Source organism: Somniosus microcephalus, chromosome 6, assembly GCF_052327205.1.
Source record: "Somniosus microcephalus isolate GS21.2 chromosome 6, FLI_Smic_1.0, whole genome shotgun sequence".
NCBI classification, from domain to species: Eukaryota; Metazoa; Chordata; class Chondrichthyes; order Squaliformes; family Somniosidae; genus Somniosus; species Somniosus microcephalus.
In genome coordinates this window covers 159,010,927-159,036,802 of record NC_140992.1, presented here as the reverse complement: position 1 = coordinate 159,036,802, position 25,876 = coordinate 159,010,927, and the positions used below count along the sequence as shown (strand labels likewise).

The 25,876-nt window shown below is 53.7% G+C and overlaps 1 protein-coding gene across 1 annotated transcript in view; it reads left to right on the top strand.

The window, feature by feature from the left end:
* LOC147116141 (septin-7-like) overlaps positions 1–17,619 on the top strand; it is an 845,307-nt gene extending 827,688 nt beyond the window's left edge. The window contains exon 3 of the mRNA XM_085990900.1: positions 17,426–17,619. Coding sequence (XP_085847026.1) covers positions 17,426–17,604 — 179 coding nt within the window. The 3' untranslated portion in view covers positions 17,605–17,619. The remainder of the gene's footprint in view (positions 1–17,425) is intronic.
* The last annotated feature ends 8,257 nt before the right edge of the window (positions 17,620–25,876 follow it).

Sequence of the window (25,876 nt, the reverse complement as noted above, 5' to 3'; positions counted from 1 at the left end):
AGAATGAGAGGGGATCTCATTGAAACTTATAAAATTCTGACTGGACAGACTAGATGCAGGAAGGATGTTCCCGATGGCGGGGGAGTCCAGAACCAGGGGTCACAGTCTAAGGATAAGGGGTAAGCCATTTAGGACAGAAATGAGGAGGAATTTCTTCACCCAGAGAGTGGTGAACCTGTGGAATTCTCTACCACCGAAGGCAGTAGAGGCCAATTTATTAAATATATTCAAGAAGGAGTTGGATATATTTCTTAAGGCTAAAGGGATCAAGGGGTATGGGGAGAAAGCAGGGACAGGGTACTGAATTTGGATGATCAGCCATGATCGCATTGAATGGCGGAGCAGGCTCGAGGGGCCGAATGGCCTACTCCTGCTCTTATCTTCTATGTTTCTATGTAATTTTTTAATTTGCTGATGACGCCAAACTTGGGGGTGTGGCTAACATTGATGATACCAATCGACTGCAACAGGACATAGGAAGGCTAGCAGAATGGGCAGACAAGTGGCAGATGGAATTTAATAGAGAAGTGTGAGGTGATGCATTTTGGCAGAAGGAACAGGGAGAGGCAATATACACTTAATGGCATAGTTTTAAAGAGTGTGCAGGGACAGCGGAACCTGGGAGTCAATGTGCATAGGTCCCTGAAGGTGGCAGGACATCTTGAGAGAGTGGTTAGCAAAGCATATGGGATCTTGGGTTTCATAAATAGATGTATTGAGTGCAAATGTAGGGAAGTTATACTGAATCTTTATAAAGCACTGGTTAGGCCACAACTGGAGTATTGCATCCAGTTCTGGTCACCACACTTTAAGAAGGATGTGAAGGCCCTTGAGAGGGTGCAGAGGAGATTTCCCAGAATGGTTTGGGGATGAGGGATCTTAGCTACAAGGACAGGTTGGAGAAGCTGGATTTGTTTTCATTAGAGCAAAGGAGGTTGAGGGGTGACTTGATAGAGGTGTACAAGATTATGACGGGTTTGGATAGGCTAGACTTGGAAAGGCTGTTCCCACTAGTTGATGGTACAAGGGACACAGATTTAAGGTTTTGAGCAAGAAATTCAGGGGGGATGTGAGGGAAAACTTTTTTATGCAGCGAGAGGTGAGGGCCTGGAACTCGCTGCCAACGGCGGTGGTGGAAGCGGACACACTCAGTGTTTTCAAGGGGAGACTGGATAGGCACTTCAGGGAAATAAAGTTGCAGAGCTACGGGGATAGAGCGGGGGAATGGGACTGACTGGCTTGTTCTGCAGAGAGCCAGCAGGGACTCGATGGGCCAAATGGCCTCCTTCTGTGCCGTAATGACTCTATGACATAATAAGAACATAAGAAATAGGAGCAGGAGTAGGCCATTTGTCCCCTCGAGCCTGCTCCGCCTCAACTCCACTTTCCCGCCCGCTCCCCATAACCCTTGACTCCCCTTTAGCTCAGATATCTCTCTATCTCCGCTTTGAATGTGTTCAGTGACACCGCCTCCACAGCTCTTTGGGGTAGAGAATTCCAAAGGTTCACGACCCTCTGAGTGAAGAAATTCCTCCTCATCTCCGTTTTAAATGGGCGGTCCCATATTCTGAAACTATGACCCTTAGTTCTAGATTCCCCCACGAGGGGAAACATCCTCTCTGCATCTACCCTGTCAAGCCTGCTCAGAATTTTATATGTTTAATAAGATCACCTCATTCTTCATAAGACAACCCCTTCATCTCAGGAATCAACTTAGTGAACCTTCTCTGAATTGCCCCCAAAGCAACTATATCCCTCCTTAAATAAGGTGACCAAAACTGCAGGCAGTACTCCAGATATGGCTTCATCAACGCCCTGTACAGTTGTAGCAAGACATCCCTACTTTTATACTCCATTCCCCTTGCAATAAGGGCCAACATTCCATTTGCCTTTCTAATTACTTGCTGTACCTGCATGCTAACTTTTTGTGTTTCATGTACGAAGACCCCCAGATCCCTCTGAACCGCAACATTTTGTCGTCTTTCTCCATTTAAATAATAATTTGCTTTTTTATTCTTCCTACCAAGGTGGATAATCTCACATTTTCCCACATTATACTCCACCTGCCAAATTTTTGCCCACTCACTTAACCTATCTATATTCCTTTGCAGACTCTTTGTGTCCTCGGTAAAGTAAATGGGACTAAAGGTTGACAAGTCCCCTGGACCTGAGGACCTGCACCCTAAGGACTTAAAAGAAGTGGCTGCAGAGATAGTGGATGCATTGGTTGCAATCTCCCAAAATTCCCTGGATTCTGGAGAGGCCCCAGCGGATTGGAAAACCGTAAATGTAACGCCCCTATTTAAGAAGCGAGGGAGACAGAAAGCAGGAAACTATAGACCAGTTAGCCTAACATCTGTCATTGGGAAAATGTTGGAGTCCATTATTAAGGAAGCAGTAGCAGGATATTTAGAAAATCGTAATATAGTCAAGCAGAGTCCGCATGGTTTTATGAAAGGGAAATCATGTTTGACAAATTTGCTGGAGTTCTTTGAGGATGTAACGAGCAGGTTGGATAAAGGGGAACCAATGGATGTAGTGTATTTGGATTTCCAGAAGGCATTCGATAAGGTGCCACATAAAAAGTTACTGCACAAGATAAGAGCTCACGGGGTTGGAAGTAATATATTAGCATGGATAGAGGATTGGCTAACTAACAGAAAACAGAGATTCGGGATAAATGGGTCATTTTCCGGTTGGCAAATGGTAACTAGTGAGGTGCCAAAGGGATCAGTGCTGGGGCCTCAACTATTTACAATCTATATTAATGACTTAGATGAAGGGACCGAGTGTAATGCAGCCAAATTTGCTGCTGATACAAAGATAAGTGGGAAAGCAAGTTGTGAAGAGGACACACAGAATCTGCAAAGGGATAAAGACAGGCTAAGTGAGTGGGCAAACATTTGGCAGATGGAGTATAATGTGGGAAAGTGTGAGGTTATCCACTTTGGTAAGAAAAATAAAAAAGCAAATTATTATTTAAATGGAGAAAGATTACAAACTGCTGCAGTACAGAGTGACCTGGGGGTCCTTGTGCATGAAACACAAAAAGTTAGTGTTATGAATTATGTGTTCTCCTCCCACCTGCGGTGGCGCTATCACAGCAGATGAATGGTTGGGTTTGTTCTCTTTTTTGTTCTGTACTTTTCTCCAGAACTTTCCTTTTGAATAAAGAAGCAGCATGTTTGCAATCTCGGGGTTCTGAGCACTAATTGTGTTTAGGTATAACGGCACAGGTACAGACACAACAAAGTGGCGACGAGGATGGGATGAATCTACGTTGTGGGAACTTTGTTTTCGACTACAAAACACTCGGAACAGAGATTGCAGCATTACATTAACGTTACGGGTGCAGTGAGTAAACAGAAATTAAAATTTGAAACGTGAGATGGCTGCTATATTCGGAAACATCGGTGATTTTGATGAAAATGTTGAGCAATGGAGCGCTTATACGGAACGTTTTGACTATTTTGTTTTGGCGAATGCGGTAGCAAACGATAAGGTCGTGCCTACCTTTTTGAGTATAATGGGAGCAAAGACATTCAATTTACTGCGCAGCCTTGTACAGCCAGTTAAGCCAGGAACTAAAACATATAAACAACTAGTGGCAATTCTTGGAGCACATTTTTCACCGAAACCTCTGGTTATTGTTGAGAGATTTAGATTTCACAAATGGAATCAAGAGGAGGGGGAAACAGTGACTATGTTTATTGCTGCTTTGAAAAGGTTGTCAGAACACTGCGAGTTCAAGGAGGTGCTGAATGACGCCATTAGAGACTGACTTATGTGTGGTCTGCAAAGTGCAGCTACACAGAAGCGCCTTCTTACTGAGGACAACCTTACTCTTGAAAAGGCCATTGAAGTTAGTGTCTCCATGGAGATGGCGGAAAAGGAGGCTCACCAGTTTAGTTCAACAGGGAGAGTTCGCAAGGTGTCGTCTGAGCCTAAAGGTGCGCGGAACGGCACATGTTACCGTTGTGGAATAACGGGCCATCACGCTAATGACTGCTGGTGTACGGAGCTGGAATGCCGAAAGTGGCAAAAAGGGTCACACTGAACGTGCCTGTAGAGGTAAAAAAAGAACAGACAGAGCAGGGAAGCATGAAAACAATATGTCTGTATTTGGACAAGAGAAGAAAAAGAGTGTTCATTCAGTGCAGCATGATGGAACAAGCAAAACAGAGGGGAGCGACACCTCTGAGGAGGAAGAGGTGCACATACTGACGGTTGCAGGTGGTCCAAATGGCTACTGGTTGTCACCACTGGTGGAGGGACAATCAGTGCGGATGGAGGTGGACACGGGCGCAGCTGTGTCCCTTGTTTCAGACACTGTCTACAACAAAATGCTTAAGCACCTTACCCTTCAGCCAACAAACATTGTGCTAAAGACGTATACCGGCGAACCTGTGGCCATGAGAGGCGCCATTGAGGTGACAGTTAAATTGAACGGACAGACTGCGAAACTGCCACTATATGTGGTAAAGGGAAATTACCCATCTCTACTGGGACGTGCGTGGCTAGAGAAAATCGCGCTGGACTGGCCTGCAGTCCGCATGATGTCAAAAGGGGAGTCAGGTCTGACTGCAGTGTTAAACAAACATGCAGAACTCTTCAATGGTGAACTTGGGAGCATGAAAAAGATCAGCGTGAGACTGGACATTAAACCTGACAGCAAGCCGAAGTTTCACAAAGCCCGACCTGTACCCTATGCAATTAGGCCAAAAGTTGAGGCTAACTTGGAGGCCTTAGTCGAGAATGGAGTCCTGGAGCCTGTGAGCGTGAGCAAATGGGCCACACCCATTGTCCCTGTCCTGAAAAAGGATGGATCTATTTGAATCTGCGGGGATTTTAAAGTGACTATTAACTTGGTGCTGTCTGCAGAACAGTACCCTCTTCCCCTCATTGGTGATCTCTTTACGGGCCTGGCCGGAGGGCAAAAGTTCAGCAAAATCGACTTATGCCAGGCTTATCTACAAATGCATGTCGATGACAAATCAAAGGAGCTGCTGACAATTGTGACACACAAGGGGCTATACAGGTACTGCCGCCTTCCGTTTGGAATTACGTCGGCCCCTGCTCTATTCCAAAGGGCAATGGATCAGATTTTGAGTGGACTGTCAGGAGTCCAGTGCTACCTGGACGACATCCTTGTCACTGGGACAAATACATAGATACATAGATACATAGAAGATAGGAGCAGGAGTAGGCCATTCGGCCCTTCGTGCCTGCTCCGCCATTTAATGAGATCATGGCTGATCCTTTAATTCAGTATCCCGTCCCCGCCTTCTCTCCGTAACCCTTAACCCCTTTTGCCCGTAGAAATATATCTAATTCCCTCTTAAATATATTTAATGAGCTGGCGTACACTGCCCTCTGTGGCAATGAGTTCCACAGGTTCACCACTCTCTGAGTGAAGAAATTCCCCCTCATCTCTGTCCTAAATGGTTTAGCCCTTATCCTTAAATTATGTCCTCTAGTTCTGTTTTCACCCGCCAAGGGAAACATTCCTTCTGCATCCAGTCTGTCTAGACCTGTCAGAATTTTATACACTTCTATGAGGTCCCCTCTCAATCTTCTAAACTCCAGTGTGTACATCCCTAAACTACATAGTCTCTCCTCATAGGTCATTCCCGCCATTCCTGGTATCAGCCTGGTGAATCGCCGCTGCACCCCCTCCATGGCAAGAACATCCTTCCTCAGATGAGGCGACCAAAACTGTACACAGTACTCGAGGTGTGGTCTCACCAGTGCCCTGTACAGCTGCAGCAAGGTATCCCTGTTCCTGTATTCTAACCCTTTTGCTATGAAGGCCAGCATACCGTTTGCCTTCTTGACCGCCTGTTGCACCTGCATGCTCGCCTTCAGTGACTGGTGTACAAGAACACCCAGGTCTCTCTGTACTTCCCCCTCTCCCAATCTATTGCCATTTAAATAATAATTTGCCCTCCCGTTCCTGCACCCAAGGTGGATAACTTCGCACTTGTCCACATTATAGTGCATCTGCCATTTATCCGCCCAATCGCCCAGTCTGTCCAAATCGCTCTGGAGCTTCCTGGTCTCTTCCTCTGAGCCCACCCCACCTCCTAGTTTAGTGTCGTCTGCAAATTTGGAAATGCTGCATCCGACTCCCTGATCCAGGTCATTAATGTAAATTGTGAACAGCTGGGGGCCCAGGACAGATCCCTGTGGTACCCCACTTGTTACTGCCTGCCATTCAGAAAATGAGCCGTTTATTCCAACTCTCTGTTTTCTATCTGACAGCCAGTTCCCTATCCACGCCAAAACTTTCCCCTTTATCCCATGAGCCTCAATTTTCCATGCTAATCTTTTATGTGGGACCTTATCGAAGGCCTTTTGGAAGTCCAGGTACACCACATCTACTGGCTCTCCCCCATCTATTCTACCAGTTACTCCCTCAAAAAATTCCAATAGATTAGTCAAGCACGATTTACCCTTTGTAAATCCATGTTGACTCTGTCCTATCCTGTCCCCATTTGCTAAGTGCTCCGCTATTTCATCCTTAATGATGGACTCCAGCATTTTGCCCACAACTGATGTAAGGCTTACAGGTCTGTAATTACCTGCTTTTTCCCTACCCCCCTTTTTGAATAGTGGGGTAACGTTAGCTACCCTCCAATCCATCGGCACTGTTCCCGAGTCTAATGAATTCTGAAAAATCATCCTTAGTGCATCCGCTATCTCTAGGGCCACCTCCTTCAGTACCCTAGGATGCATGTTATCAGGCCCTGGGGATTTGTCCACCTTCAATCCCTTTAGCTTCCTTAACACCATATCCTTAGAGATATTGATTTGCGTCAGTTCCTCCTTTGCCAATGTCCCTATTTTTCCCGATATCCCAGGGAGGTTTTTTGTGTCTTCCTTCGTAAAGACTGACCCAAAGTATGCATTTAGTTGATCTGCCATTTCCTTATTTCCCATTATATATTCCCCCGTATCTGACTGCAATGGACCAACTTTGGTTTTCACCAGTCTTTTCCTTTTGATATATTTATAAAAGCTTTTGGAGTTAGTTTTTATATTTTCCGCCAGCTTGTTTTCGTAAGCTATTTTGCCCCTCTTGATCATGCCCTTTGCCCTCCTTTGCTCTATCTTAAACTGTTCCCAATCTTCCGCTCTGGCGCTTTTTTTGGCTATTTTATACGCCCTATCTTTGGATTTTATGCTGTCTCTAATTTCCCCTGTTATCCACGGTTGAGTCACCTTTTTAGATTTCCTTTTATGCCAGATTGGTATAAACAATTTTTGCAATTTTGTCATTCTATCTTTAAATGTTTGCCATTGTTTATCTACCTCCAGTCCTCTCAGGAACGTTGTCCAATCAGACCTACTCAGTTCCCGTCTCATGGCATCATAATTCCCCTTGTTTAAATTCAGGACCTTAGTCTCTGAGTCAATTTCTTCGCTCTCCATTTCGAGTGAGAAATCGATCATGTTATGATCGCTCTGACCCAAGGGTCCCCGTACAACAAGATTACTGATTAGTCCCTTCTCATTGCACAGTACCCAGTCCAATATAGCCTGTTCCCGAGTTGGTTCCTCGACATATTGATCCAGATAACCATCCCTTAAACACTCAAGGAATTCCTCCTCCTCATTATTTTTACTGATTAGGCTAGTCCAATCTATATGTAAGTTAAAGTCACCTATGATGACAGCTGTGCTCTTATTGCACGCTTCTCTAATTTCCCTCGTGATGCCCTCCCTAACCTCTATTTTACTATTTGGAGGCCTATATACCACTCCTATTAATGTTTTTCGCCCCTCGCTATTTCTTAGCTCCACCCATATAGATTCTGTATTAACTGAGTTAATATCCTTCCTTTCAATTGCATTTATCCCCTCTTTTACTAGCAATGCAATGAGGAGGATCATCTTCTGAACTTGGATGCGACACTACAGCGACTGAAAAAGTACAGACTCAGCGTTCGTAAGGACAAATGTGAATTCTTTCAGTCTTCAGTTGAGTACCTGGGGCATGTGCTTGAAGCTACCGGCCTGCACAAGGCGCCGTCAAAGGTCAAGGCGATCGTGGAGGCCCCAGCACCCCAGAATGTGAGCCAGTTACATTCATTCCTGGGGCTATTTAACTGCTATGGAAAGTTTATTCCAGACTTAGCAACATTGCTGAAGCCGCTACATCAGTTGCTATGTCAAGGCAAAACATGGAAATGGACTGAACTGTGCAACGAAGCTTTCGCCCAAGCAAAGAAAGCATTGCTGAAGTCGGAGGCCCTGACACACTTCGACCCAAAGCTACCTGTGCAGCTAGCATGTGATGCATCACCATATGGTGTGGGAGCAGTCATATCCCACATCATGCCTTCTGGGGAAGAGAAACCTATCGCCTTCGCATCACGCACCTTGAAGAAGGCCGAGAGTAACTATGCACAGATTGAGCGCGAGGCCTTGGGAATCGTTTTTGGAATTCGAAAATTTCATCAGTACCTGTTTGGGAGAAGGTTCACACTCCTGACGGACCACCGTCCATTGACTTCAATCTTCGGGCCCCACACCAGAATTCCATCTCTTGCTGCAAGCAGGATGCAAAGGTGGGCTTTACTGTTGTCGGGACACATATACGACATCAAATATCGCAAATCAGACTTGCACGGCAACGCAGATGGTCTCTCGAGGCTGCCCTTGCCTGTTACTCCCCCAGAGCCTCGTCAGATAGACATCTTCTACTTCAGACATGTGGAGGGAGCACCTGTCACTGCAGCTCGGGTGCGAAGGCACACCCGCAACGATCCAGTCCTGTCTGAGGTAATGGACGATGTCATTCGAGGGAGAGCTACAGGAGATTCTCCTAGTTTGAAACCTTACGTTTCAAAAAGAAATGAGCTCTCCGTCCAGGCAGGTTGTCTTCTCTGGGGACGCCGTGTCATCATTCCGCCACCTCTGAGGGAACCTGTACTGCAACAACTTCATACAGGCCACAGTGGGATGGTTCGGATGAAGGAAATGGCAAGTAGCTACTTCTGGTGGCCAGGTCTCGATGGAAATATTGAGGAGAAAGCCAAAACATGTTCCCCGTGTCAAAGGGTCCGGAATGTTCCACAGCTGGCAACCCTACACCCCTGGGATTGGCCTGAAGAAGTGTGGCAGCGTACATGTGGACTTCGCCGGGCCTTTCGAAGAGAAGATGTTTATGGTGGTTGTGGATGCTCGTAGCAAGTGGCCGGAGGTCGCTGTGATGAGGTCTACCACGGCAGAGAAAACAATTGAGAAACTTGGTGAGATGTTCAGCCGTTATGGCTCACCGGAACAACTCGTAAGTGACAACGGTCCACAATTTGTATCACAGGAGTTTGCAACCTTCCTGCATGTGAATGGTGTCCAACACATCAGGTCTGCGCCCTATCATCCCTCTACTAACGGCCAGGCAGAAAGGTTTGTGCAAACTTTGAAGCACGCCTTGAAGGCATCGCAAGTTCAGGGCTCAATCCACCAACGTCTGAACAGCTTCCTGTTGCCCTACAGGAACGAGCCGCATGCCTCAACAAAAACTTCCCCCGCTTCGCTCATGATGAAGAGGCAGTTGTGGACAAGTTTTGACTTACTCAAACCTCCAAGGGCAGAGCAGGTTGTCCAACGTCAACAACAAGCTCAAATTAAAAGAAGAGAGAAAAGAGCCAAGGAGAGATGGTTTCATCCTGGAGAGCACGTCCTAGCTCGAAACTACAACACTGGACCAAAATGGGTTCCTGCTACGGTGATTGCGCAGACGGGCCCTGTGTCTTACACGGTTGAGACTGCTGAGGACGTCGTCTGGAGAAGACACACTGATCAACTGTTGCTAGGAGCAGAGACAGCCACAGAGGCTCCAATGGCTGGTTGGCCTGAACTGTTTCCGGATGATACCGCAAACCAGCATCCTTTGCCACAGTGCTCTTCTCCAACACAGGAAGTCAGAGAGACTGTTCCACCTGTGCAAACTCTTGACTTTCGACTGCCACAGGCACCTTCTCCATCCAGGCCTGTGCCGATGCCTACTGCTGTGGAAGCCAGCGATGACTGCCGGTATCCTGTCAGAGAGCAGCGGCCTCCAAGACGCTTGGATCTGTAGGCTTAGCGACTTACCCACAAGACTGGGGCAGAATAAACCCCAGGGTAAAGTCGGGGTTTGAGGCAGTCTACCTCTACCCTTGGTTAGTTGAGTGCATTGAAAGTAACTTACCTGTTGAGGAATAACGTGGACATTTCATTTAAGAGGGGAGGAATATGTTATGAATTATGTGTTCTCCTCCCACCTCCGGTGGCGCTGTCACAGCAGATGAATGGTTGGGTTTGTTCTCTTTTGTTCTGTACTTTTCTCCAGAACTTTCCTTTTGAATAAAGAAGCAGAATGTTTGCAATCGCGGGGTTCTGAGCACTAATTGTGTTTAGGTATAACGGCACAGGTACAGACACAACAGTTAGCAGGTACAGCAAGTAATCAGGAAGGCAAATGGAATATTGGCCTTTATTGCAAGGGGGTTGGAGTATAAAAGCAGGGAAGTCCTGCTACAACTGTACAGGGTATTGGTGAGACCACACCTGGAGGACTGCGTACAGTTTTGGTCTCCTTATTTCAGGAAGGATATACTTGCATTGGAGGCAGTTCAGAAAAGGTTGATGAGGTTGATTCCGGAGATGAAGGGGTCGACTTATGAAGAAAGGTTGAGCAGGTTGGGCCTATACTTATTGGAGTTTAGAAGAATGAGAGGTGATCTTATTGAAACATATAAGATACTGAGGGGGCTCGACAAGGTTGATGCAGAGAGGATGTTTTCCCTCGTGGGGTAATCTAGAACTAGGGGGCATAGTTTCAGAATAAGGAGTCGCCCATTTAAAACGGAGATGAAGAATTTCTTCTCTGAGGGTCGTATATCTGTGGAATTCTCTGCCCCAGAGAGTCGTGGAGGCTGGGTCATTGAATATATTTAAGGTGGAGACAGAAAGATTTTTAACCAATAAGGGAGTCAAGGGTTATGGGGAGCGGGCAGGGAAATGAAGTTCAGCCCAAAATCAGAGCAGCCATGACCTCATTAAATGACGGAGCAGGCTTGAGGGGCCAAATGGCCTACGCCTGCTGCTATTTCTTATGTTCTTATGTCCTCCTCACAACTTGCTTTCCCGCCTATCTTTATATCATCAGCAAATTTGGCTACAGTACACTCGGTCCCTTCTTCTAAGTCATTAATATAGATAGATTGTAAATAGTTGAGGCCCCAGCACTGATCCCTGTCACCTTATTAGTTACACTCTACTGTCTTTATCCCATCCTTTATTATCAGGGCTAACCTTCCTCCTTTTCCATTTTGCCTATCTCTTCCAAAAGTTAAGTATCCTGGTGTAGGAACTGGGGTTCCTAGCCGAAGAATTGAGATCAACTCAGAAAATCAAAAACAATAAAATTTAATGAACAAACGAAGCTGTACAGGAAACTGTAGGATACAATGCAAATAGGTCTGGTCTGCTTGAAAGCCTCTCTGGAACGGCCAGCAGGTTCCGAGCTCAACGGCCAGCAGGTTCCGAGCTCAACTGCCAGCAGGTTCCGAGCTCAACTGCCAGCAGGTTCCGAGCTCAACTGCCAGCAGGTTCCGAGCTCAACTGCCAGCAGGTTCCGAGCTCAACTGCCAGAAGGTTCCGAGCTCAACTGCTAGCAGGTTCCGAGCTCTGACGTCATGACGTCATCACGTTCTTCCCGCCGTTGAGAGATCACGTGACGGACGGCATGACGTCATCACGCGGAGTACAGGGAAGAAGCCCCAGTACAGTTAACAGATACATTAAAGGAGCAGCCCACAGCTGTACTACATTGCTGTAAAAGGAATTATATAAAATTGTCCGTAATCCTCTGGTGGTTCTGCCACACTGGAATATTTAATTTCCCACCACTGATTCCTGGGACACCCCACTCAGTACATCGCCCAGCACCGATCCCTGGGACACTCCACTCAGTACACCGCCCACCACTGATCCCTGGGACACCCCACTCAGTACATCGCCCACCACTGATCCCTGGGACACCCCACTCAGTACATCGCCCACCACTGATCCCTGGGACACCCCACTCAGTACATCGCCCAGCACCGATCCCTGGGACACTCCACTCAGTACACCGCCCACCACTGATCCCTGGGACACTCCACTCAGTACATCGCCCATCACCAATCCCTGGGACACACCACTCAGTACATCACCCAGCACCGATCCCTGGGACACACCACTCAGTACATCACCCAGCACCGATCCCTGGGACACTCCACTCAGTATATCACGCAGCACCGATCCGTGGGACACTCCACTCAGTACATCACCCAGCACCGATCCCTGGGACTCTCCACTCAGTACATCACCCAGCACCGATCTGTGCGACACCCCACTCAGTACATCACGCAGCACCGATCCCTGGGACACTCCACTCAGCACATCACCCAGCACCGATCCCTGGGACACTCCACTCAGTACATCACCCAGCGCTGATGACTGGGACACTCCACTCAGTACATCGCCCAGCGCTGATCCCTGGGACACTCCGCTCAGTACATCACCCAGCACCGATCCCTGGGACACACCACTCAGTGCATCACCCAGCACCGATCCCTGGGACACTCCACTCAGTACATCACCCAGCACTGATCCCTGGGACACCCCACTCAGTACATCGCCCGGCAACGATCCCTGGGACACACCATGCAGCACATCAACCAGCACGAATCCCTGGGTTACCCCACTCCGTACATCACCCCAGCACCGATCCCTGGGACACTCCACTCAGTACATCGCTCATCACCAATCCCTGGGACAACCCACTCAGTATATCTCCCAGCACTGATCCCTGGGACACTCCATTCAGAACATCACCCAGCCCTGATCCCTGGGACACCCCACTCAGTGTATCTCCCAGCACCAATCCCTGGGACACTTCACTCAGTACATCGCCCATCACCGATCCCTGGGACACTCCACTCAGTACATCGCCCAGCCCGATCCCTGGGACTCTCAGTACATCGCCCAGCAACGATCCCTGGGACACTCCACTCAGTACATCACCCATCACCGATCCCTGGGACACTCCACTCAGTACATCACCCAGCAACGATCCCTGGGACACTCCATTCAGAACATCGCCCAGCCCTGATCCCTGGGACACTCCATTCAGAACATCGCCCAGCCCTGATCCCTGGGACACCCCACTCAGTGTATCTCCCAGCACCAATCCCTGAGACACTTCACTCAGTACATCGCCCATCACCGATCCCTGGGACACCCCACTCAGTGTATCTCCCAGCACCAATCCCTGAGACACTTCACTCAGTACATTGCCCATCACCGATCCCTGGGACACTTCACTCAGTACATCACCCAGCACCGATCCCTGGGACACTTCACTCAGTACATCACCCAACACCGATCCCTGGGACACTCCACTCAGTACATCGCCCAGCACTGATCCCTGGGACACTCCATTCAGAACATCGCCCAGCCCTGATCCCTGGGACACCCCACTCAGTACATCACTCAGCACTGATCCCTGGGACACTCCACTCAGTCGCCAGCACCGATCCCTGGGACGCTCCACTCAGACCCCAGCACTGATCCCTGGGACACCCCACTCAGTTCCCAGCACTCATCCTTGGGACACTCCACTCAGTGCATCACCCCAGCACCGATCCCTGGGACGCCCCACTCAGTATATCTCCCCGCACCGATCACTCCGTACATCACCCAGCACCAATCCCCGAGACACCCCACTCAGTACATCACCCAGCACCAATCCCTGGGACACTCCACTCAGTCCCCCGCACTGATCCCTGGAACACCCCACTCAGACCCCAATACCGATCCCTGGGACACTCCACTCAGTACATCACCCAGTCCCGAACCTGTGACAGTCCACTTAGTACATCTCCCAGCACCAATTTCTGGGACACCTCACTCAGTACATCGCCCAGCACTGATCCCTCGCACACCCCACTCAGTATATCACCCAGCTCCAATCCCTGGGACACTCCACTCAGTACATCACCCAGCACTGATCCCTGGGACACTCCATAAGAACATAAGAAATAGGAGCAGGAGTAGGCCAATCGGCCCCTCGAGCCTACTCCGCCATTCAATAAGATCATGGCTGATCTGATCCTAATCTCAAATCTACTTCCACTCTCCATCCCACCCGAACCCATGTGATCTCCCGGGAGAGGCAAAAAAACAGATAAAAAACCCAATGGCCAATTTGGGAGAAAAAATCTGGGAAATTCCTCTCCGACCCATCTAGGCGATCGAAACTCGTCCAGGCGATCACTCTGTCCCTGTATTTCCTGCAGTACTTACCTTCTGTAAAAGGTGATCTCCACCCCAGCCAGGAACAGGCCCAATTTACTCTTGAAGGACTCCTAGCTGGCAGCCTGTTCCCGAGGTCTCCACTAATCCCTGTGAATAGAACCATCTCCTGAAATCTAACACAGAATTAGAACACAAGAAGTAGGAGCAGGACCAGGCTACACGGCCCCTGGGTCCGCTCCACCACCCACAGGGCCATGACCGATCCGAACCTAGACTCATGTCCAATTTCCTGCCCGCTCCCCGTAACCCCTAATTCCCTTTACTTCTAGGAAACTGTCTATTTCTGTTTTAAATTTATTTAATGATGTAGCTTCCACAGCTTTCTGGGGCAGCAAATTCCACAAACCTACCACCCTCTGAGTGAAGAAGTTTCTCCTCATCTCAGTTTTGAAAGAGCAGCCCCTTATTTAAAGATTATGGCCCCCTAGTTCTAGTTTCACCCATCATTGGGAACATCCTCACCGCATCCACCCGATCAAGCCCCTTCACAATCTTATATGTTTCAATAAGATCGCCTCTCATTCTTCTGAACTCCAATGAGTAGAGTCCCAATCTACTCAACCTCTCCTCATATGTCCACCCCCTCATCCCCGGGATTAACCGAGTGAACCTTCTTTGTACTGCCTCGAGAGCAAGTATGTCTTTTCTTAAGTATGGACACCAAAACTGTATGCAGTATTCCAGGTGCAGTCTCACCAGTACCTTGTATAACTGAAGCAATACCTCCTTGTTTTTATATTCCATTCCCCTAGCAATAAAAGCCAACATTGGCCTTCTTGATCACCTGCTGCACCTGCATACTAACTTTTTGAGTTTCGTGCACCAGGACCCCCAGATCCCTTTGTACTTCAGTACTTTCCAGTTTCTTGCCATTAAGATAATAACTTGCTCTATGATTTTTCCTGCCAAAGTGCATAACCTCACACTTTCCAGTATTGTATTCCATCTGCCAAATCTCTGCCCACTTACTTAGCCTGTCTATGTCCCTTTGCAGGTTTTTTATGTCCTCCTCACTCACTACTTTCCTTCCCATCTTAGTATCATCTGCAAACTTTGATATGTTACACTCGGTCCCCTCCTCCAAATCGTTAATATAGATTGTAAAGAGTTGGGGACCCAGCACTGACCCCTGCGGAACACCACTAGTTACTGATTGCCAGTCTGAGAACGAACCATTTATCCCAACTCTCGGCTTTCTGTTAGATAGCCAATCCTCCACCCACGCCAGAATATTACCCCCAATCCTGTGATTTTTTATCTTGAGCAATAATCTTTCGTGTGGCACCTTGTCAAATGCCTTTTGGAAGTCTAAATACACTACGTCCACTGGTTCCCCTTTATCCACCCTGTATGTTACGTCCTCAAAGAACTCAAGCAAATTTGTCAAACATGACTTCCCCTTCATAAAACCATGCTGACTTTGTCCGATTAAATTATGTTTATCCAAATGTCCCGTTACTGTCTCCTTAATAATGGACTCTAAAATTTTACCAACCACAGATGTAAGGCTAACTGGTCTATAATTTCCAGCCTTCTGCCTACTACCCTTTTTAAATAAGGGTGTTACATTAGCAGTTTTCCAATCTGCCGGGACCTTTGCTGAGTCCAGGGAGTTTTGGAAAATTATTACCAATGCATCCACAATCCCTACCGTCACTTCCCTCAAGACCCTAGGATGTAAGCCATCAGGTCCAGGCGATTTATCCGCCTTGAGTCCCATTATTTTACCGAGTACCAATTCCTTAGCGATTTTAATCGTATTTAGCTCCTCCCCCCCCAGAGCCCCCTGTTTGTCCAGTGTTGGGATATTCTTAGTGTCCTCTACCGTAAAGACTGAAACAAAATATTTGTTCAGCGTTTTTGCCATCTCCATGTTTCCCACCATTAATTTCCCGGTCTCATCCTCTAAGGGACCAACATTTACTTTAGCCACCCTTTTTCTTTTTATATAACTATAGAAACTCTTGCTATCTGTTTTTATATTTTTTGCTAATTTACTTTCATAATCTATCTTCCCTTAATCAATCTTTTAGTTATTTTTTGCTGTCTTTTGAAGACTTCCCAATCTTCTATCCTCCCACTAGATTTGGCTACCTTATATGCCCTTGTTTTTAGTTGGATACTGTGGCGACACGCCACCACTGGACATAATCCGCTCATGGCGGCACAGACAGTCTAAGCAGAAGCCCCCAGCCGGGGGCCCTTTCCTCCAGCAACTTGTTTCCCGCAGGGACAGGCTGCCGAGAGCACTTCCTGTCTGGGAAGTATTTAAGTGGATGCGCGGGCTTTTCTAGTTCCTGTTTGTCATGTGGTTGGAATAAAGCAGTTGAGTTTTCAATAGCTCTGGTCTCGACTCCCACGTTTGCCGCGGTATCTCAACAATACTATCCTTAATTACTTTACTTAGCCACGGATGGCTATCATTTCTTTTACACCCTTTTTTCCCTCAGTGGAATATATATTTTTTGAAAGTTGTAAAATAACTCCTTAAATGTACACCACTAATCATGTACCATCTTACCCTTTAATCTATTTTCCCAGTCCACTCTAATCAATTCTGCTCTCATACCTTCATAGTCCCCTTTATTCAAGCTCAGCACGCTTGTTTGAGATCCAACCTTCTCACCCTCTAATTGAATATGGAATTCAACCATGTTATAGTCACTCATTCCAAGGGGATCCTTTACTAGGACATTTTTAATTAATCCTGACTCATTACACAGGACCAAATCTAAGGTTGCTTGCCCCCTGATCGGTTCAGTTACATACTGCTCAAGAAACCCACTCAGTACATCACCCAGCACCAATCCCTGGGACACTCCACTCAGTGCATCACCCAGCACCGATCCCTGGGACACCCCACTCAGTATATCACCCAGCACCTATCCCTGGGACACTCCACTCAGTCCCCAGCACTGATCCCTGGAACACTCCACTCAGTACATCTCCCGGCACTGATCCCTGGGATACTCCACTCAGTATATCACCCAGCACCTATCCCTGGGACACTCCACTCAGTCCCCAGCACTGATCCCTGGAACACTCCACTCAGCACTTTGTTCTTCTCTAACAGGGGAGTCGGGACTCGGCAAATCGACGTTGATCAATTCGCTCTTCCTCTCAGACCTGTACTCCAAGGAATACCCTGGACCCTCGCTCAGGATCAAGAAAACTGTACAGGTGAGTTGTGGCCGGGCTCCGAGCTGCCTCATCCGCTGTGTGCTCTGGGAGGGGTGTGTGTACTCCAACTGATGGCAATAGGAACACGAGGTGGCCATTCAGCCCCTTGAGCCTGTTCCGCCATTCAATTAGGTCATGGCTGATCTGTATCTTAACTCCATAGATCATAAAATGATACAGAAAAGAAGGCGGCCATTCGGCCCATCGTGCCAGTGCTGGCTCTTTGAAATAGCTTTCCAATTAGCCCCACTCTCCCCTTTCCTCATTGCCCTGTACATTTTCTCTCCAAGTATTTATCAAATTCCCTTTTGAAAGTTACTATTGAATCTGCTGCCACCATCCTTTCAGGCAGCGCATTCCAGATCATAACTCGCTGTATAAATTAAAGTTTCCTTATGTCGCCTCTGGTTCTTTTGCCAGTCAACTTAAATCTGTGTCCTCTGGTTACTGACCTTTCTGCCACTGCAAACAGTTTCTCCTTACAGAGTGACTGCTACCAGTGACCAGAAGCTGTGCAGAAGCGAACTGCACATTAATCTGGAACCGCAAGCATGATGTTTCTAATTCTTTCCCCCAGGGACTGCTCTCTCCCCGGCATTCACCCCCAGAGCCCGCTCTCTCTCCCCGGCATTTAGCCCCAGAGCTCACTCCCTCCCGCATTCACCCCCAGAGCCCGCTCTCTCTCCCTGGCATTCACCCCCAGAGCCCGCTCTCTCTCCCTGGCATTCACCCCCAGAGCCCGCTCTCTCTCCCCGGCATTCACCCCCAGAGCCCGCTCTCCCCGGCATTTACCCCCAGAGCCCGCTCTCTCTCCCCGGCATTCACCCCCAGAGCCCGCTCTCTCTCCCCGGCATTCACCCCCAGAGCCCGCTCTCTCTCCCCGGCATTCACCCCCAGAGCCCGCTCTCTCTCCCCGGCATTCACCCCCAGAGCCCGCTCTCTCTCCCCGGCATTCACCCCCAGAGCCCGCTCTCTCTCCCCGGCATTCACCCCCAGAGCCCGCTCTCTCTCCCCGGCATTCACCCCCAGAGCCCGCTCTCTCTCCCCGGCATTCACTCCCAGAGCCCGCTCTCCCCGGCATTTAGCCCCAGAGCCCGCTCTCTCTCCCTGGCATTTAGCCCCAGAGCCCATTCCCTCCCGCATTTACCCCCAGAGCCCGCTCTCTCCCTGGCATTCACTCCCAGAGCCCGCTCTCCCCGGCATTTAGCCCCAGAGCCCACTCCCCCCCCCCCCCCCCCCTGCATTTACCCCCAGAGCCCGCTCTCTCCCTGGCAGTCACCCCCAGAGCCCGCTCTCTCTCCCCGGCATTCACCCCCAGAGCCCGCTCTCTCTCCCCGGCATTTAGCCCCAGAGCCCACTCCCTCCCGCATTTACCCCCAGAGCCCGCTCTCCCCCAGCATTCACCCCCAGAGCCCGCTCCCTCTCCCTGGCATTCACCCCCAGAGCCCGCTCTCTCTCCCTGGCATTCACCCCCAGAGCCCGCTCTCTCTCCCTGGCATTCACCCCCAGAGCCCGCTCTCTCTCCCTGGCATTCACCCCCAGAGCCCGCTCTCTCTCCCTGGCATTCACCCCCAGAGCCCGCTCTCTCTCCCTGGCATTCACCCCCAGAGCCCGCTCTCTCTCCCTGGCATTCACCCCCAGAGCCCGCTCTCTCTCCCTGGCATTCACCCCCAGAGCCCGCTCTCTCTCCCTGGCATTCACCCCCAGAGCCCGCTCTCTCTCCCCGGCATTCACCCCCAGAGCCCGCTCTCCCCGGCATTTACCCCCAGAGCCCGCTCTCTCTCCCTGGCATTCACCCCCAGAGCCCGCTCTCTCTCCCCGGCATTCACCCCCAGAGCCCGCCCGCTCTCCCCGGCATTCACCCCCAGAGCCCGCTCTCTCTCCCCGGCATTCACTCCCAGAGCCCGCTCTCTCTCCCCGGCATTCACCCCCAGAGCCCGCTCTCTCTCCCTGGCATTCACCCCCAGAGCCCGCTCTCTCTCCCCGGCATTCACCCCCAGAGCCCGCGCTCTCTCCCCGGCATTCACCCCCATAGCCTGCTCTCTCTCCCCGGCATTCACCCCCAGAGCCCGCTCTCTCTCCCCGGCATTCACCCCCAGAGCCCGCTCTCTCTCCCCGGCATTTAGCCCCAGAGCCCACTCCCTCCCGCATTTACCCCCAGAGCCCGCGCTCTCCCTGGCATTTACCCCCAGAGCCCACTCCCTCCCGCATTTACCCCCAGAGCCCGCTCTCCCCCAGCATTCACCCCCAGAGCCCGCTCCCTCTCCCCGGCATTTACCCCCAGAGCCCGCTCTCTCTCCCCGGCATTCACTCCCAGAGCCCGCTCTCTCTCCCCGGCATTCACCCCCAGAGCCTGCTCTCTCTCCCCGGCATTCACCCCCATAGCCCGCTCTCTCTCCCCGGCATTCACTCCCAGAGCCCGCTCTCTCTCCCTGGAATTTAGCCCCAGAGCCCGCTCTCTCTCCCCGGCATTCACTCCCAGAGCCCGCTCTCTCTCCCCGGCATTCACCCCCAGAGCCCGCTCTCTCTCCCCGGCATTCACCCCCATAGCCCGCTCTCTCTCCCCGGCATTCACCCCCAGAGCCCGCTCTCTCTCCCCGGCATTCACCCCCAGAGCCCGCTCTCTCTCCCCGGCATTTAGCCCCAGAGCCCACTCCCTCCCGCATTTACCCCCAGAGCCCGCGCTCTCCCTGGCATTTACCCCCAGAGCCCACTCCCTCCCGCATTTACCCCCAGAGCCCGCTCTCCCCCAGCATTCACCCCCAGAGCCCGCTCCCTCTCCCCGGCATTTACCCCCAGAGCCCGCTCTCTCTCCCCGGCATTCACTCCCAGAGCCCGCTCTCTCTCCCCGGCATTCACCCCCAGAGCCTGCTCTCTCTCCCCGGCATTCACCCCCATAGCCCGCTCTCTCTCCCCGGCATTCACTCCCAGAGCCCGCTCTCTCTCCCTGGCATTTAGCCCCAGAGCCCGCTCTCTCTCCCCGGCATTCACTCCCAGAGCCCGCTCTCTCTCCCCGGCATTCACCCCCATAGCCCGCTCTCTCTCCCCGGCATTCACCCCCATAGCCCGCTCTCTCTCCCCGGCATTCACCCCCAGAGCCCGCTCTCTCTCCCCGGCATTCACCCCCAGAGCCCGCTCTCTCTCCCCGGCATTCACCCCCAGAGCCCGCTCTCTCTCCCCGGCATTTAGCCCCAGAGCCCATTCCCTCCCGCATTTACCCCCAGAGCCCGCTCTCTCCCTGGCATTCACCCCCAGAGCCCACTCCCTCCCGCATTCACCCCCAGAGCCCGCTCTCTCTCCCCGGCATTCACTCCCAGAGCCCGCTCTCCCTGGCATTTAGCCCCAGAGCCCGCTCTCTCTCCCCGGCATTCACTCCCAGAGCCCGCTCTCTCTCCCTGGCATTTAGCCCCAGAGCCCGCTCTCTCTCCCTGGCATTTAGCCCCAGAGCCCGCTCTCTCTCCCCGGCATTCACCCCCAGAGCCCGCTCTCTCCCTGGCATTTACCCCCAGAGCCCACTCCCTCCCGCATTTACCCCCAGAGCCCGCGCTCTCCCTGGCATTCACCCCCAGAGCCCGCTCTCTCTCCCTGGCATTCACCCCCAGAGCCCGCTCTCTCTCCCCGGCATTCACCCCCAGAGCCCGCTCTCCCCGGCATTTACCCCCAGAGCCCGCTCTCTCTCCCCGGCATTCACCCCCAGAGCCCGCTCTCTCTCCCCGGCATTCACCCCCAGAGCCCGCTCTCTCTCCCCGGCATTCACCCCCAGAGCCCGCTCTCTCTCCCCGGCATTCACCCCCAGAGCCCGCTCTCTCTCCGCTCTCTCTCCCCGGCATTCACCCCCAGAGCCCGCTCTCTCTCCCCGGCATTCACCCCCAGAGCCCGCTCTCTCTCCCCGGCATTCACCCCCAGAGCCCGCTCTCTCTCCCCGGCATTTAGCCCCAGAGCCCGCTCTCTCTCCCCGGCATTTAGCCCCAGAGCCCGCTCTCTCTCCCTGGCATTTAGCCCCAGAGCCCATTCCCTCCCGCATTTACCCCCAGAGCCCGCTCTCTCCCTGGCATTCACTCCCAGAGCCCGCTCTCCCCGGCATTTAGCCCCAGAGCCCACTCCCCCCCCCCCCTGCATTTACCCCCAGAGCCCGCTCTCTCCCTGGCAGTCACCCCCAGAGCCCGCTCTCTCTCCCCGGCATTCACCCCCAGAGCCCGCTCTCTCTCCCCGGCATTTAGCCCCAGAGCCCACTCCCTCCCGCATTTACCCCCAGAGCCCGCTCTCTCCCTGGCATTTACCCCCAGAGCCCACTCCCTCCCGCATTTACCCCCAGAGCCCGCTCTCCCCCAGCATTCACCCCCAGAGCCCGCTCCCTCTCCCTGGCATTCACCCCCAGAGCCCGCTCTCTCTCCCTGGCATTCACCCCCAGAGCCCGCTCTCTCTCCCTGGCATTCACCCCCAGAGCCCGCTCTCTCTCCCTGGCATTCACCCCCAGAGCCCGCTCTCTCTCCCTGGCATTCACCCCCAGAGCCCGCTCTCTCTCCCTGGCATTCACCCCCAGAGCCCGCTCTCTCTCCCCGGCATTCACCCCCAGAGCCCGCTCTCCCCGGCATTTACCCCCAGAGCCCGCTCTCTCTCCCCGGCATTCACCCCCAGAGCCCGCCCGCTCTCCCCGGCATTCACCCCCAGAGCCCGCTCTCTCTCCCCGGCATTCACTCCCAGAGCCCGCTCTCTCTCCCCGGCATTCACCCCCAGAGCCCGCTCTCTCTCCCCGGCATTCACCCCCAGAGCCCGCTCTCTCTCCCCGGCATTCACCCCCAGAGCCCGCGCTCTCTCCCCGGCATTCACCCCCATAGCCCGCTCTCTCTCCCCGGCATTCACCCCCAGAGCCCGCTCTCTCTCCCCGGCATTCACCCCCAGAGCCCGCTCTCTCTCCCCGGCATTTAGCCCCAGAGCCCACTCCCTCCCGCATTTACCCCCAGAGCCCGCTCTCTCCCTGGCATTTACCACCAGAGCCCACTCCCTCCCGCATTTACCCCCAGAGCCCGCTCTCCCCCAGCATTCACCCCCAGAGCCCGCTCCCTCTCCCTGGCATTCACCCCCAGAGCCCGCTCTCTCTCCCTGGCATTCACCCCCAGAGCCCGCTCTCTCTCCCTGGCATTCACCCCCAGAGCCCGCTCTCTCTCCCTGGCATTCACCCCCAGAGCCCGCTCTCTCTCCCTGGCATTCACCCCCAGAGCCCGCTCTCTCTCCCTGGCATTCACCCCCAGAGCCCGCTCTCTCTCCCTGGCATTCACCCCCAGAGCCCGCTCTCTCTCCCCGGCATTCACCCCCAGAGCCCGCTCTCCCCGGCATTTACCCCCAGAGCCCGCTCTCTCTCCCTGGCATTCATCCCCAGAGCCCGCTCTCTCTCCCCGGCATTCACCCCCAGAGCCCGCCCGCTCTCCCCGGCATTCACCCCCAGAGCCCGCTCTCTCTCCCCGGCATTCACCCCCAGAGCCCGCGCTCTCTCCCCGGCATTCACCCCCAGAGCCCGCGCTCTCTCCCCGGCATTCACCCCCATAGCCCGCTCTCTCTCCCCGGCATTCACCCCCAGAGCCCGCTCTCTCTCCCCGGCATTCACCCCCAGAGCCCGCTCTCTCTCCCCGGCATTTAGCCCCAGAGCCCACTCCCTCCCGCATTTACCCCCAGAGCCCGCTCTCTCTCCCCGGCATTCACTCCCAGAGCCCGCTCTCTCTCCCTGGCATTTAGCCCCAGAGCCCGCTCTCTCTCCCCGGCATTCACTCCCAGAGCCCGCTCTCTCTCCCTGGCATTTAGCCCCAGAGCCCGCTCTCTCTCCCTGGCATTTAGCCCCAGAGCCCGCTCTCTCTCCCTGCCATTTAGCCCCAGAGCCCGCTCTCTCTCCCCGGCATTCACCCCCAGAGCCCGCTCTCTCCCTGGCATTTACCCCCAGAGCCCACTCCCTCCCGCATTTACCCCCAGAGCCCGCGCTCTCCCTGGCATTCACCCCCAGAGCCCGCTCTCTCTCCCTGGCATTCACCCCCAGAGCCCGCTCTCTCTCCCCGGCATTCACCCCCAGAGCCCGCTCTCCCCGGCATTTACCCCCAGAGCCCGCTCTCTCTCCCCGGCATTCACCCCCAGAGCCCGCTCTCTCTCCCCGGCATTCACCCCCAGAGCCCGCTCTCTCTCCCCGGCATTCACCCCCAGAGCCCGCTCTCTCTCCCCGGCATTCACCCCCAGAGCCCGCTCTCTCTCCCCGGCATTCACCCCCAGAGCCCGCTCTCTCTCCCCGGCATTCACTCCCAGAGCCCGCTCTCTCTCCCCGGCATTTAGCCCAGAGCCCGCTCTCTCTCCCTGGCATTTAGCCCCAGAGCCCATTCCCTCCCGCATTTACCCCCAGAGCCCGCTCTCTCCCTGGCATTCACTCCCAGAGCCCGCTCTCCCCGGCATTTAGCCCCAGAGCCCACTCCCCCCCCCCCCCCCCCCCTGCATTTACCCCCAGAGCCCGCTCTCTCCCTGGCAGTCACCCCCAGAGCCCGCTCTCTCTCCCCGGCATTCACCCCCAGAGCCCGCTCTCTCTCCCCGGCATTTAGCCCCAGAGCCCACTCCCTCCCGCATTTACCCCCAGAGCCCGCTCTCTCCCTGGCATTTACCCCCAGAGCCCACTCCCTCTCCCTGGCATTCACCCCCAGAGCCCGCTCTCTCTCCCTGGCATTCACCCCCAGAGCCCGCTCTCTCTCCTGGCATTCACCCCCAGAGCCCGCTCTCTCTCCCTGGCATTCACCCCCAGAGCCCGCTCTCTCTCCCTGGCATTCACCCCCAGAGCCCGCTCTCTCTCCCTGGCATTCACCCCCAGAGCCCGCTCTCTCTCCCCGGCATTCACCCCCAGAGCCCGCTCTCCCCGGCATTTACCCCCAGAGCCCGCTCTCTCTCCCTGGCATTCACCCCCAGAGCCCGCTCTCTCTCCCCGGCATTCACCCCCAGAGCCCGCCCGCTCTCCCCGGCATTCACCCCCAGAGCCCGCTCTCTCTCCCCGGCATTCACTCCCAGAGCCCGCTCTCTCTCCCCGGCATTCACCCCCAGAGCCCGCTCTCTCTCCCTGGCATTCACTCCCAGAGCCCGCTCTCTCTCCCCGGCATTTACCCCCAGAGCCCGCGCTCTCCCTGGCATTTACCCCCAGAGCCCACTCCCTCCCGCATTTACCCCCAGAGCCCGCTCTCCCCCAGCATTCACCCCCAGAGCCCGCTCCCTCTCCCCGGCATTTACCCCCAGAGCCCGCTCTCTCTCCCCGGCATTCACTCCCAGAGCCCGCTCTCTCTCCCCGGCATTCACCCCCAGAGCCTGCTCTCTCTCCCCGGCATTCACCCCCATAGCCCGCTCTCTCTCCCCGGCATTCACTCCCAGAGCCCGCTCTCTCTCCCTGGCATTTAGCCCCAGAGCCCGCTCTCTCTCCCCGGCATTCACTCCCAGAGCCCGCTCTCTCTCCCCGGCATTCACCCCCAGAGCCCGCTCTCTCTCCCCGGCATTCACCCCCATAGCCCGCTCTCTCTCCCCGGCATTCACCCCCAGAGCCCGCTCTCTCTCCCCGGCATTCACCCCCAGAGCCCGCTCTCTCTCCCTGGCATTTAGCCCCCAGAGACCGCTCTCTCTCCCTGGCATTCACCCCCAGAGCCCGCTCTCTCTCCCTGGCATTCACCCCCAGAGCCCGCTCTCTCTCCCTGGCATTCACCCCCAGAGCCCGCTCTCTCTCCCTGGCATTCACCCCCAGAGCCCGCTCTCTCTCCCCGGCATTCACCCCCAGAGCCCGCTCTCCCCGGCATTTACCCCCAGAGCCCGCTCTCTCTCCCTGGCATTCACCCCCAGAGCCCGCTCTCTCTCCCCGGCATTCACCCCCAGAGCCCGCCCGCTCTCCCCGGCATTCACCCCCAGAGCCCGCTCTCTCTCCCCGGCATTCACTCCCAGAGCCCGCTCTCTCTCCCCGGCATTCACCCCCAGAGCCCGCTCTCTCTCCCTGGCATTCACCCCCAGAGCCCGCTCTCTCTCCCCGGCATTCACCCCCAGAGCCCGCGCTCTCTCCCCGGCATTCACCCCCATAGCCTGCTCTCTCTCCCCGGCATTCACCCCCAGAGCCCGCTCTCTCTCCCCGGCATTCACCCCCAGAGCCCGCTCTCTCTCCCCGGCATTTAGCCCCAGAGCCCACTCCCTCCCGCATTTACCCCCAGAGCCCGCGCTCTCCCTGGCATTTACCCCCAGAGCCCACTCCCTCCCGCATTTACCCCCAGAGCCCGCTCTCCCCTAGCATTCACCCCCAGAGCCCGCTCCCTCTCCCCGGCATTTACCCCCAGAGCCCGCTCCCTCTCCC